Source organism: Trachypithecus francoisi, unplaced genomic scaffold (assembly GCF_009764315.1).
Source record: "Trachypithecus francoisi isolate TF-2019V2 unplaced genomic scaffold, Tfra_2.0 Lachesis_group5, whole genome shotgun sequence".
NCBI lineage: Eukaryota > Metazoa > Chordata > Mammalia > Primates > Cercopithecidae > Trachypithecus > Trachypithecus francoisi.
In genome coordinates this window covers 144,860,193-144,873,999 of record NW_022681470.1, presented here as the reverse complement: position 1 = coordinate 144,873,999, position 13,807 = coordinate 144,860,193, and the positions used below count along the sequence as shown (strand labels likewise).

The window sequence follows — 13,807 nt, the reverse complement described above, 5'->3', positions numbered from 1 at the left end:
CCCAGTTTTTTTTTTTTTTTTTTTTTAAGACAGAGTCTCGCTCTGTCACCCAGGCTGGAGTGCAGTGGTGCGATCTCTGCTCACTGCAAGCTCCGTCTCCCGGGTTCACGCCATTCTCCTGCCTCAGCCTCCCGAGTAGCTGGGACTACAGGCGCCCGTCAGCACACTAGGTAATTTTTTGTATTTTCAGTAGAGATGGGGTTTCACCATGTTAGCCAGGATGGTCTCGATCTCCTGACCTCATGATCTGCCCACCTTGGCCTTCCAAAGTGTTGGGATTACAGGCGTGAGCCACTGTGCCTGGCTTTTTTTTTTTTTTTTTTTTAGAGCTGGGATTTCACTCTGTCACACAGGCTGGAGTGCAATGGCGCCATCTTAGCTCAAAGCAGCCTCCCATTCTAGGCCTCAAGCAATCCTCCTGCCTCAGCCTCCCAAGTAGCTGGGACTACAGGCACACAATACTGCGTTGAATTATTTTTTACATTTTTTTTTTAGAGACAGGGTCTCACTATGTTACCCAGACTGGTCCCTGACTCCGAGGTGTAAGAGATTGTCCCAATTTGGCCCCCCAAAGTGGTGGGATTACAGGCGTGAGTCACCGTGACTGGGCTTTGGTGATCATCTGATCAATGTCTTTTTTTTTTTTTTTTTTGAGACAGGGTCTCAGTCTGCCACCCAGGCTGGAGTGTAGCGGTGTGATCACTAATCACTGTAGCCTTGACCTCCTGGGCTCAAGCGATCCTCCCACCTCAGCCTCCCAAGTAGCTGGGACTGCAGGTGCGTGCCACCATGCCTGGCTAATCTAATTTTTTTTTTCTTTTGTAGAGATGATGTCTTGCTATGTTGACCAGGCTGGTTTCAAACTCCTGGCCTCAAGCAATCCTCCTGCCTTGGCTTCCCAAGGTGTTGGAATTATAGGCATGAGCTACCATGCCTGGCTTGATCAATGTCTTAAAATAACCTTTCCTCCATCAAAATGGGTTTGATGGTTCCCATTTTACAGATGAGAAAACTAAGGCTCAGAGAAGGTAATGGCTGAAGCATTCAGACTTCCAGGGCTGCAGATGGGTGAATTTGGCCACTTGCAGAGAGGTGTAGTTGCCCCTTCTCTTCTTCAGTGAAAGAAACAGGCCGCGTGTGGTGGCTCATGCCTATAATCCCAGCACTTTGGGAGGCTGAGGTGGGAGGATTGCTTGAGCCCAGGCGTTCAAGACCAGCCCTGGCAACATAGTGAGATCCCATCTCTACAAAAATTAAAAATAAAGAAAAAACGAGCCAGGCGTGGCAGCACGTGCCTGTAGGCCCCGCTACTCGGGAGGCTGAGATGGGAGGATCACCGGAGCCCAAGAGGTTGAGACTAGTGAGCTATGATCGCACAACTGCACTCCAGCCTGGGCAAAAGAGAGAGAACACATCTCGAAAACATTTTTTTAAAAAAGAAAGAAATATAATATTCCAGTAAAAGTCCAAGTTTTTTTCTACTTTCCCTCTCCACCACTTCCCCTAGAAGCCTCCACCTACAAGCCTATCCATTCTGTTTTCCACTTTTTTTTTTTTTTCTTTTTGGAGACAGAGTCTCGCTCTGTCGCCCAGGCGGGAGTGAAGTGGCGCGATCTTGGCTCACTGCAACCTCCACCTCCTAGGTTCAAGCAATTCTCCTACTTCAGCCTCCTGAGTAGCTGGGATTACAGCTGTGTGCCACCATGCCCGGCTAATTTTTGTATTTTTAGTAGAGACGGGGTTTCACCATGTTAGCCAGGCTGGTCTCGAACTCCTGGCTTCAAGTAATCTGCCTGCCTTGGCCTCCCAAAGTGCTGGGATTACAGGCATGAGCCACCGTGCCTGGCCTCTGTTTTCCACTTTTGCACACATATCCACAGATCCATGAACATGATACTGAATATTCTTTGATCTGATTTTCCTTTTTAATTCACATAGGACAGAGGTCAGCAAACTGTTCTTTATAAAAGACCAGACAACAAATATTTTTGCTGGGTGAGGTGGCTCTCACCTGTAATCCCAGCTACTGGGGAGGCTGAGGCAGGAGAATCGCTTGAACCTGGGAGGCAGAGGTTGCAGTGAGCCGAGATCACACCACTGCATTCCAGCCTGAGCGACAGGGTGAGACTCTGCCTCAAAAAATATGTACATATGTATATTTTTTCATAATTACGGCCAGACATAGTCTCTGTCCCAACTTCTCAATGCTGCCATTACTGTCATCGGTGACATGTAAATAAATGAGTGGGGTTATGTTCCAATAAAACTTTATTTACAAAAACAGACAGTGGGCCAAACATGGCTCACAGACCATGGTGCGCTGACCCTTGACATAGATGGTGTCAATATTTAGCTGTATTCCATTGTCAACACATCTTTGACACTTTCCCAAGTCAACATATATATCCTGTATGATATTCCAAAACAGGCACTGCTACCTTAAAATGCGGTGGTTATGAGCACCATGGAGAGAACTTGACTCTTTTGAGTCCAAATTCTTTTTTTTTTTTTGAGACAGAGTCTCGCTCTGTTGCCCAGGCTGGAGTGCAGTGGCCTGATCTTGGTTCACTGCAACCTCTGCATCCTGGGCTAAGTGATTCTTGTGCCTCAGACTCCCGAGTAACTGGGACTACAGACATGTGCCACCACACCCAGCTATTTTTTGTATTTTTAATAGAGAGAGGGTTTTACCATGTTGGCCAGGTGGGTCTCGAACTCCTGACCTCAAGTGACCTGCCTGCCTTGGCCTCCCAAAGTGCTGAGATTACAGGCGTAAGGCACCGCGCCTGGCCTGAGTTCAGATCACTACTTAGCTATTAGTAGCTGAGGTGGGGCTGAGGGTGAGCTCTCTGGGTTACACCTTAGTTTCCCTGGAGATAATAGCATCTATCTGATGGAATTGGGAAGAAGATTGGGAGAGAGCCAGGTGCAGTGGCTCTCACCTATAATCCCAGGGCTTTGGGAGGCTGAGTGGGAGGATTGCTTGAGCCCAGGAGTTTGAGACCAACCTAGGCAACATAGCAAGACCCACATCTGTGTATATATATATGTATAAAAAACATTTAGCTTAGTGAGGTGGTGCACGCCTGTAGTTCCCAGATACTCAAAAGGATGAGGTGAGACCAGGTGTGGTGCCTCACACCTGTAACCTCAGCACTTTGGGAGGCCGAGGCGGGCGGATCACGAGGTCAGGAGATCAAGACCATCCTGGCTAACACGGTGAAACCCTGTCTCTACTAAAAAAGCAAAAAAATTAGCCAGGTGAGGTGGTGGGCGCCTGTGGTCCCAGCTACTTAGGAGGCTGAGGCAGGAGAATGGCATGAACCCGGGAGGCGGAGCTTGCAGTGAGCCGAGATCGCGCCACTGCACTCCAGCCTGGACGACAGAGAGAGACTCTGTCTCAAAAAAAAAAAAAAAAAATTCTTATACTTGGGTGCATACGAATTCAACTTCAATACGGATTAACAAAGAGAAAGTAACATGTGGTTGGTGACGGGGAGAATGACCCCTCTCATGTACTTAGGGTAGGACTGAAAAGACTGACAATGATTTGGCCTCCATTCCAGCAGTATTTTGTAAGACTGAGAATGTATCTTCTCCATGTCCCTGGGAGAAGTCCCTGAAGTTCCCCTTCTCTGTAGCTACCATAGAGAAACACTGTAGATTGTCACTTGATTTTTTTCTGAGATGGTATCTTACTCTGTTGCTCAGGCTGGAGTGTAGTAGTACAATCTTGGCTCACTACAGTCTCAAACTCCTGGGCTCAAGTGACCCTCCCACCTTACCATGTCTGGCTAACTTAAAAAAATTTTTTTTTCTGTAGAGATGGGGTCTTGCTATGTTGTCCAGGCCAGTCTCAAACTCCTGGCCTCAAGCAATCCTCCCACCTTGACTTCCCAAAGTGTTGGGATTACAGGCATGAGCCACTGTGCCAGGCCTGTCAGCATATTGATCTTGGACTTCCCAGCCTCCAGAACTGTGAGAAATACATTTCTGTTGTTCATAAATTATCCAGCCTGGCCAGGCACTTTGGGAGGACATGGCGGGAGGATCGCTTGAGCTCAGGAGTTCAAGATCAGCCTGGGCAACATAGCAAGACCCCATCTCTACAAAATAAATAAATGAATAAATAAATTACCCAGCCTAAGGTATTTCTGTTCTAGCAGCAGGGACAGATGAAGACACACACGCATACACACACGGCCTGTATGCAGTTGTGGGTGAAGTTTATTAAGGCAATACTGAATGCCAGAGCATTTCAACAAGGCTTGCCAGACAGGCCCCAGCACCTTTCTACACTACATTGAGGCTTAGAAGCTCAGTGTTCCACCCCATCCCCAGGATGCCCACTTAGACCAGAAATCCAAGTCCATTAGCTACAGGCTGATATCCAGGGACATTGGTGTAAACAAAGAAGTGGGATATGAACTATATCCCTGATTTTTTTTTTTTTTTCTTTCAGACTAAGTCTCGCTCTTGTCCCCCAGGCTGGAGTGCAATGGCGTGATCTGGCTCACTGCAACCTCCGCCTCTCGGGTTCAAGCGATTCTCTTGCCTCAGCCTCCCGAGTAGCTGGGATTACAGGCACCCACCACCACGCCTGGCTCATTTTTATTTTTTTGTATTTTTAGTAGAGACGGGGTTTCACCATGTTGGCCTGGCTGGTCTTGAACTCCTGACCTCAGGTGATCCGCCCGCCCCGGCCTCCCAAAGTGCTGGGATTACAGGCGTGAGCCACCACACCCGGCCTATATTCCTGACTTTTAACAAGGAAAAAAAAGTTCTGTGGGGGAGAACTTTCCTGAAAAAATATTTTTCTGGACCTCTCTCTCTACTGACTGATAGGGTGAGGCTCAGAACAGGCTTCTTCCAAGCTCAGAGAGACTGAGAGATTGGTCAGCTGGATGATGCCCCAGTTTTGAGAGCCTCAGCTTCCCAAGCAGACAGCACAGAAGAGCTGGTGGAGTGGCTAGAAAATCGGTTTGAAATGAGCCCTGGGTTGAGGACTCCGGAGCAGAGCTGCAGCATAGAGATGGGGCCCGCTAAGTTCTGTCCTCTCCCCCTACTTCTCCTCTGGGGCTTTCTCAGTGATTCCGGGGGCAAAGGGTCCCACGAGCCACGTGACCGGTGTATTCTGGGCCACATATTCCACCATGTGGTCCAGAGCCTCGCGGGCGCTGGTGACGCGCTCTCGGCTCTGGGCCAGGATGCTGCTGGACAGGTCCTGGAAGGAGTGGATGCTGGAAAAGGTAGCCTGGAGGTCCTCCACCTGGCGGCGGGCCTGCTGTACCTGGTCCTTCACATTGGTGGGGAGGCCCTGAATGCTGGACCCCAGGGAGGTACAGGTGGCCTGCAGTTGCTGGGCAATGTCCCGGAACATGGTGAGCGCCCGGGACTCGACCTGCTGAGAAGGGGATGGGGACACCAATCAGGACCATTTGTTTCAGGAAAGGCAACTGGAGCTGAAGCCAGGGAAAGATGGGTTCTACCACTAACCTTGGGGAAAACCCTTTCCATAGGCGAAACTTTTTTTTTTTTTTTTTGAGACAGTCTCATCCTGTCGCCCAGGCTGGAGTGCCGTGGCGCGATTTTCACTCACTGAAAGCTCCGCCTCCCAGGTTCACACCATTCTCCTGCCTCAGCCTCCCGAGTAGCTGGGACTACAGGTGCCCGCCACCACACCCAGCTAATTTTTTGTATTTTAGTAGAGATGGGGTTTCACCGTGTTAGCCAGGATGGTCTCCATCTCCTGACCTCGTGATCTGCCTGCCTCAGCCTCCCAAAGTGCTGGGATTACAGGCGTGAGCCACCGCGCCCGGCCCTTTTTTTTTTTTTTTTTTTTTTGAGGTAAGAGCCTTGCTCTGTTGCCCAGGCTGGAATACAGTGGCATGATTTTGGCTCACTGCAACCTCTGCCTCCTGGGTTCAAGCGATTCTCTTGCCTCAGCCTCCCAAGCAGCTGGGACTACAGGCGCATGACACCACGCCCGGCTAAATTTTGTATTTTTAGTATAGATGGGCTTCACCATGTTGGCCAGGCTGGTCTTGAACTCTTTACCTCAAGTGATCTGCTCTCCTCAGCCTCCCAAAGTGCTGAGATTGATTACAGGCATGAGCCACCGCGCCCAGCCTCTTTTCTTTTAATTAGAAACAGGATCTCACTGTGTCGCCCAGGCTGGAATGCAGTGGTGTGATCATAGCTTACTGCAGCCTCTAATTCCTGAGCTCAAGTTATCCTCTCATTTCAGCCTCCTGAGTAGCTGAGACTACAGGCACTCACTACCATGCCCAGCTACATTTTAAAAATTTTCTGTAGAGCCAGGATCTCACTAAGTTGCCCAGATCTTAAACTCCTGGGCCCAAGTGATCTGCCCACTTCAGTCTCCCAAAATGGTGGATTTACAGGCATGAGCCATTGCATTCGGCCACTAGTCAAATTTTTTAAAAAGCATAGACAAATCACCAAAGAAGATATCGGGAGAGCACATGAAAAGCTGTTTGACATTATAAGTCATTAAGGAAATGCAAATCAAAACCATAAGGAGGCCTGGCATGGTGGCTCATGCCTGTAATCCCAGCACTTTGGGAGGGTGAGGCGGGTGGATCACCGGAGGTCAGGAGTTCAGCCTGACCAATGTGGTGAAACCCCCATGTGTACTAAAGATACAAAATGACCCGAGCATGGTGGCAGGTGCCTGTAGTCCCAGCTATGCGGGAGGCTGAGGCAGAAGAATTGCTTGAACCCAGGAGGCAGGGGTTGCAGTGAGCCAAGATCATGCCATGGCACTCCAGCCTGGGTGACAGAGCAAGACTCCGTCTCAAAAAAAAACAAAACCAAAAAAACAAAAACCCCACAGGGTATCAGATGATATCCACTGTCAGTCAAGAGGCGGAGAAACTGGAAGCCTTGGGTATTGCTGGTGGTACAGTTACTTTGGAAAACAGTCTAGGTCTAGCGGTTCCTCAAAATGTTAAACCATAGAATTATCATATGACTCAGCAATTCTAGTTGTGGGTGTGTGCACAAGAGAAACGGAAACATACGTCCATACACAGAGATGTGCACCCGGGGGCAAGGCAAAAAGTAGAAACAACTCAAGTGTCCTTCGGTTGATGAATGGGTGAAGAGAATGTGATCCATCCATACAGCAGAATGTGACTCAACCACGGAAAGTCACAGGGATCTGACCCAGGCCACAGTGTGGATGAGCCCCGAGGATGTCACGCTCAGCGTGAGAAGCCAGACACAAAAGGCCAAACAGGGTGGGATTCCATTTCTATGAAATGTCCAGGGCAGGTCCATCCACAGAGACAGGAGGGGATACATGGTCGTGGTCGGAGGAGGAGAAAATGGGGCAGTGATTGCTGATGGGAAAAGGGTTTCTTTTTAGGCGCATGAGATGAGATAGGGATAGTTGTGCAATGCTAAGAACCAGTGATGTGTATGCTTTTTTTTTTGAGACGGAGTCTTGCTCTGTCACCCAGGCTGGAGTGCAGTGGCGCGATCTCCACTCACTGCAAGCTCCGCCTCCTGGGTTCACGCCATTCTCCTGCCTCAGCCTCCTGAGTAGCTGGGACTACAGGCGCCCGCCACCACGCCTGGCTAATTTTTTGTATTTTTAGTAGAGACAGAATTTCACCATGTTAGCCAGGATGGTCTCGATCTCCTGACCTCATGATCCGCCCGCCTTGGCCTCCCAAAGTGCTGGGATTACAGGCTTGAGCCACCGCGCCCGGCTGATGTGTATGCTTTAATGCATGAGTTGTATGGTATGAAAATGATATCTCAATAAAACTGTTAAAAAAAAAAAAGGCTGGGCGCGGTGGCTCACGCTTGTAATCCCAGCACTTGGGAGGGTGAGGCGGGTGGATCACCGGAGGTCAGGAGTTCAGCCTGACCAATGTGGTGAAACCCCCATGTGTACTAAAGATACAAAATGACCCGAGCATGGTGGCAGGTGCCTGTAGTCCCAGCTATGCGGGAGGCTGAGGCAGAAGAATTGCTTGAACCCAGGAGGCAGGGGTTGCAGTGAGCCAAGATCATGCCATGGCACTCCAGCCTGGGTGACAGAGCAAGACTCCGTCTCAAAAAAAAACAAAACCAAAAAAACAAAACCAAAAAAACAAAAACCCCACAGGGTATCAGATGATATCCACTGTCAGTCAAGAGGCGGAGAAACTGGAAGCCTTGGGTATTGCTGGTGGTACAGTTACTTTGGAAAACAGTCTAGGTCTAGCGGTTCCTCAAAATGTTAAACCATAGAATTATCATATGACTCAGCAATTCTAGTTGTGGGTGTGTGCACAAGAGAAACGGAAACATACGTCCATACACAGAGATGTGCACCCGGGGGCAAGGCAAAAAGTAGAAACAACTCAAGTGTCCTTCGGTTGATGAATGGGTGAAGAGAATGTGATCCATCCATACAGCAGAATGTGACTCAACCACGGAAAGTCACAGGGATCTGACCCAGGCCACAGTGTGGATGAGCCCCGAGGATGTCACGCTCAGCGTGAGAAGCCAGACACAAAAGGCCAAACAGGGTGGGATTCCATTTCTATGAAATGTCCAGGGCAGGTCCATCCACAGAGACAGGAGGGGATACATGGTCGTGGTCGGAGGAGGAGAAAATGGGGCAGTGATTGCTGATGGGAAAAGGGTTTCTTTTTAGGCGCATGAGATGAGATAGGGATAGTTGTGCAATGCTAAGAACCAGTGATGTGTATGCTTTTTTTTTGAGACGGAGTCTTGCTCTGTCACCCAGGCTGGAGTGCAGTGGCGCGATCTCCACTCACTGCAAGCTCCGCCTCCTGGGTTCACGCCATTCTCCTGCCTCAGCCTCCTGAGTAGCTGGGACTACAGGCGCCCGCCACCACGCCTGGCTAATTTTTTGTATTTTTAGTAGAGACAGAATTTCACCATGTTAGCCAGGATGGTCTCGATCTCCTGACCTCATGATCCGCCCGCCTTGGCCTCCCAAAGTGCTGGGATTACAGGCTTGAGCCACCGCGCCCGGCTGATGTGTATGCTTTAAATGCATGAGTTGTATGGTATGAAAATGATATCTCAATAAAACTGTTAAAAAAAAAAAAAGGCTGGGCGCGGTGGCTCACGCTTGTAATCCCAGCACTTTGGGAGGCCAGGGAGGGGAGATCACTTGAGGTCAGGAGTTCAAGACCAGTCTGGACAACATGGTGAAACCTTGTCTCTACTAAAAATACATAAAAAAATTAGCCAGGTGTGATAGTAAACTCCTATAATCCCAGCTACTAGGAAGGCTGAGGCAGGAGAATCACTTGAACCCAGGAGGTGAGCCAAGATCATGCCATTGTACTCCAGCCTGGGTGACAGAGCAACACTCTAAAAAAAAAAAAAAAATGCCATACCCATGCAGGCCCAAGAGGAGAAATCAGGGCAGGCTTCCTGGAGGAGGTGTCACTAGCTCCTGAAAGCAGGTGAGGCTGGGGAAAGCACTCGAAGCAGGTAGGCCCAGGAAGCAGAGGTGTAGAGAGTAGCATTGGGACTCCAAGTACCCCAGGCCACCCCCCAGTCCCTCATGGGTACCTCTGGCTTGGGCGGCTCCTTCTCAGAGCCCTGGAGCTGCTTCTGGTTCCAGCTGAGCCACATCTGGTGCAGCTTCTCCTGGCCTTCCACCAGCTTCTGATCAACGCCTTGCTTGACAGTTTCCATCTGGGGCAGGGGAGAGAGAGGTGAGGGAAGGAGGCTCCCCTGGGAGAGGCGGGATTCCAGAGGGAACCCAGGGAATCCTTCCATCATCTGACTTACATGATGGTCTAGAAAAGAGAAAGGGAGGGAGGAAGGGTTTCCTGGCTACGGTGAGCTCTGGGGCCTTTGGTTTAATCACTGACACCCTCATGCTCTGTGTGGTCGGTGGAAAAAGTGGCCGCGCGTCCCCTGGAGCTCCTCCCATTGCGTCAATTTCTCCTGTGCTTGCGAGGGAGCCTGGACACGTGGCTGGCTTTGGCCAATGGGAGATGAGCAGACGGAACTAGCTAAGGTTTAACAAGTGTTTGTAGGCCGGGCGCGGTGGCTCACGCCTGTAATCCCAGCACTTTAGGAGGCCAAGGCGGGCAGATTACGAGGTCAGCAGTTCGAGACCAGCCCGGCCAACATGGTGAAACACCGTTTCTACTAAAAATACAAAAAAAATTAGGCCGTGCACGGTGACTCACGCCTGTAATCCCAGGATTTTGGGAGGCCGAGACGGGCGGATCACGAGGTCAAGAGATCGAGACCATCCTGGCTAACATGGTGAAACCCCGCCTCTACTAAAAATACAAAAAAATTAGCTGGGCGCGGTGGCGGGCGCCTGTAGTCCCAGCTACACGGGAGGCTGAGGCAGGAGAATGGCGTGAACCCGGGAGGCGGAGCTTGCAGTGAGTGGAGATCTCACCACTGCACTCCAGCCTGGGCGACAGAGCGAGACTCCATCTCAAAAAAAAAAACAAAAACAAAGTGCTTGTAGGCCAGCCACGCTGGCTCACGCTTGTAATTCCAGCACCTTGGGAGGTCGAGGTGAGTGGGTCACCTGGGCTCAGGAGTTGGAGACCAGCCTGACCAACATGGTGAAACCCCGTCTCTACTAAAAATACAAAAATTAGCCAGGCGTGGTGGTGCGCATCTATAATCCCAGTTACTTGGGAGGCTGGCGCACGGGAATCGCTTGAACCTGGGTGGCGGAGGGTGCAGTGAGCCGAGATTGTGCCACTCCACTCCACCCTGGGTGACAGAGCCACACTCAGTCTCAAAAAAAAAAAAAGTGCTTGTAATGAAATATGATTCAGCCTTCCAAATGAATGAGGTAGGCTCACTTCTGCAATCCCAGTGCTTTGGGAGGCCAAGGCAGGAGGATCACAAGCTCAGGAGCTCCAGAACAGCCTGGGCAATACAGTGAGACCTCATTTTTATATATTACATGAAGTTTAAGAGAAAAGAAAAATAAATAAAGAGGAATGATGGCAGACATATGCTCCAAGATGGGTGAACCTTAGAGGCTGCAGTGAGCCATGATCATGCACTCCAGCCTGGGAAACACAGTGAGACCCTGTCTCTGAAAAAAAAAAAAAAAAAAAAAGGTAAAAAAAAAGGTAATTAGGCGGGCGCGGTGGCTCAAGCCTGTAATCCAGCACTTTGGGAGGCCGAGACGGGCGGATCACGAGGTCAGGAGATCGAGACCATCCTGGCTAACACGGTGAAACCCCGTCTCTACTAAAAAAAATACAAAAAACTAGCCGGCGAGGTGGCGGGCGCCTGTAGTCCCAGCTACTCGGGAGGCTGAGGCAGGAGAATGGCGTGAACCGGGAGGCGGAGCTGTAGTGAGCTGAGATCGGCCACTGCACTCCAGCTGGGCGACAGAGCAAGACTCCGTCTCAAAAAAAAAAAAAAAAAAAAAAGGTAATTAAAGGTAAATGGGCCGGGCGCGGTGGCTCAAGCCTGTAATCCAGCACTTTGGGAGGCCGAGATGGGCGGATCACGAGGTCAGGAGATCAAGACCATCCTGGCTAATACGGTGAAACCCTGTCTCTACTTAAAAATACAAAAAACTAGCGGGCGACGAGGCGGGCGCTGTAGTCCCAGCTACTCGGGAGGCTGAGGCAGGAGAATGGCATAAACCCGGGAGGCGGAGCTTGCAGTGAGCTGAGATCCGGCCACTGCACTCCAGCCTGGGTGGCAGAGCAAGACTCCGTCTCCAAAAAAAAAAAAAAAAAAAAAAAAAAAAAAAAAAAAAAAAAAAGGTAAATGAAGCTATCCATTAGTGGGCTCCAATCCATAAAGGGTTGGCTCCTTAAATTAGGAGATTAGAGCTGGGCACAGTGGCTCATGCCTGTAATCCCAGCACTTTGGGAGGCCGAGGCGGGCAGATCATTTGAGGTCAGGAGTTCAAGACCAGCCCGGCCAACATAGTGAAACTCTGTCTCTACTAAAAATACAAAAATTAGTCAGGCATGGTGGCAAGTGCCTGTGATTCCGGCTACTCGGGAGGTGGAGGCCCAAGAATCACTTGAACTCGGGAAGTAGAGGTTGCAATGAGCTGAGATCGCACCATTGCACTCCTGCCTGGGCAACAGAGTGAGGCTCTGTCTCAAAAAAAAAAGAGAGATTAGGACACAGACATACACAGAGGGAAGGGACGACCACATGAAGACACGGAGAGAAGATGGCTGTCTACAAGTCAAGGAGAGAGGCCCCAAAAGGACACGCTCATCTGGACTTCTAGCCTCCAGAAATGTGAGAAAAATATCTGTTGTTTACATTTCCCAGAGAGTGCGATTTTTTTTTTTTTTTTTTTTTTTTGAGATGGATTCTCACTCTGTCGCCCAGGCTGGAGAGCAGTGACATGATCTCGGCTCACTGCAATCTCTGCCGCCCGGGTTCAAGTGATTTTCCTGCCTCAGCCTCCCGAGTAGCTGGGATTACAGGCGCCTGCCATTGTGTCTGGCTAATTTTTGTATTTTTAGTAGAGATGGGGTTTCACCATGTTGGCCAGACTGGTCTTGAACTCCTAACCTCGTGATCCACCCGCCTTGGCCTCCCAAGTGCTGGGATTACAGGAATGAACCACCGCACCTGACCGTGATTTTTTTTTTTTTTTTTTGAGATGGGGTCTTGCTCTGTTGATTAGGCTGGAGTGCAGTGGTACAATCATAGCTTGCTGCAGCCTCCAACATCTGGGCTCAAGCGATTCTCCTGCCTCAGCCTCCCAAGTAGCTGGGATTACAGGCATGCACCACCACACCCGGCTAATTGTTTTAAATTATTTTTTGTAGAAGTGGGGTCTTGCTGTATTGCCCAGGAGTGTCTCAAACCCCCGGACTCACGCGATCCTCCTGCCTTGGGCTCCCAAAGCACTTGAGGGACTCACACAAAGAGGTGTGAGCCGCTGTGCCCGGCCCGAGACAGTGTGGTTTGGGGCAGCAGCCTGAGCAAATGAGTGCACAACCAGAGACAGTGCCAGGAGCAAGCGGGAATGGCCCCACCAGCCTACAGAGGGGTAAGTCACTGAGCTCTGGGTGGGCGTCTGCAGTGGAGTGAAGGCTGCTGGCTCAGGGCCCCGACCCCCTGGAACCTCACCAGGCTTAGGGCCTGCGACAGCTGCAGCAGAGCCTCCTGTGCCCTCTGCTTGGTGGCTCGAAGCTTGCCCAGCGAGTGCTCATAGGCGTGCTGCCGCAGCCTCTCCGACAGGGAGCCCAGACGCACGAAGTAGCTCTGCTCCTGCCGCTGCTGCTGCATGGACGCGACGTCAAAGCCATCCAGGGATGTGGCGATGCGGGCTGCGAGGAAAAGGAGAAGGGTCTCTGTGAAGACCAGAACACACAGCTGGGCTCGTTCCATGCAGACGGTCCCAGGAATCACACTGTCCCGTTTATTTATTTATTTAGAGACGGAGTTTCGCTCTCTCACCCAGGTGGGAGTGCGGTGGTGTGATCTCAGCTCACTGCAACCTCTGCCTCCCGGGTTCAAGTGATTCTCCTGCCTCAGCCTCCCGAGTAACTGGGATTACAGGTGCCCGCCACCATGCCAGGCTAATTTTTTTTGTATTTTTAGTAGAGACGGGGTTTCACCGTGTTAGCCAGGGCGGATCCTGACCTCGTGATCCACCCGTCTCGGCCTCCCAAAGTGCTGGGATTAGAGGCTTGAGCCACTGCGCCCGGCCCAGTTCTACTTATAAACCTCGAAGGCCTGGGAGCAAAGGATTCTGCCTTGGTTTTCCCTATCTGCAAAATGGGGATGAGGGAAATCAAACCTCACAAGAATCAGAGACCTTAGACTAGCGGGAGGGTCTAAC

The 13,807-nt window shown here is 50.5% G+C and overlaps 1 protein-coding gene across 3 annotated transcripts in view; it reads right to left on the bottom strand.

The window, feature by feature from the left end:
• Positions 1-4,202: 4,202 nt before the first annotated feature.
• The window catches only part of PLIN3 (perilipin 3), a 29,217-nt gene continuing 19,612 nt past the window's right edge, over positions 4,203-13,807 (bottom strand). For all 3 annotated transcript variants that reach the window (XM_033200153.1, XM_033200154.1, XM_033200152.1), the window contains exons 6-8: positions 13,093-13,292; positions 9,565-9,690; positions 4,203-5,404 (exon numbers count right to left, since the gene is read on the bottom strand). In XM_033200153.1, coding sequence (XP_033056044.1) covers positions 5,063-5,404; positions 9,565-9,690; positions 13,093-13,292 — 668 coding nt within the window. In that variant the 3' untranslated portion in view covers positions 4,203-5,062. The remainder of the gene's footprint in view (positions 5,405-9,564; positions 9,691-13,092; positions 13,293-13,807) is intronic.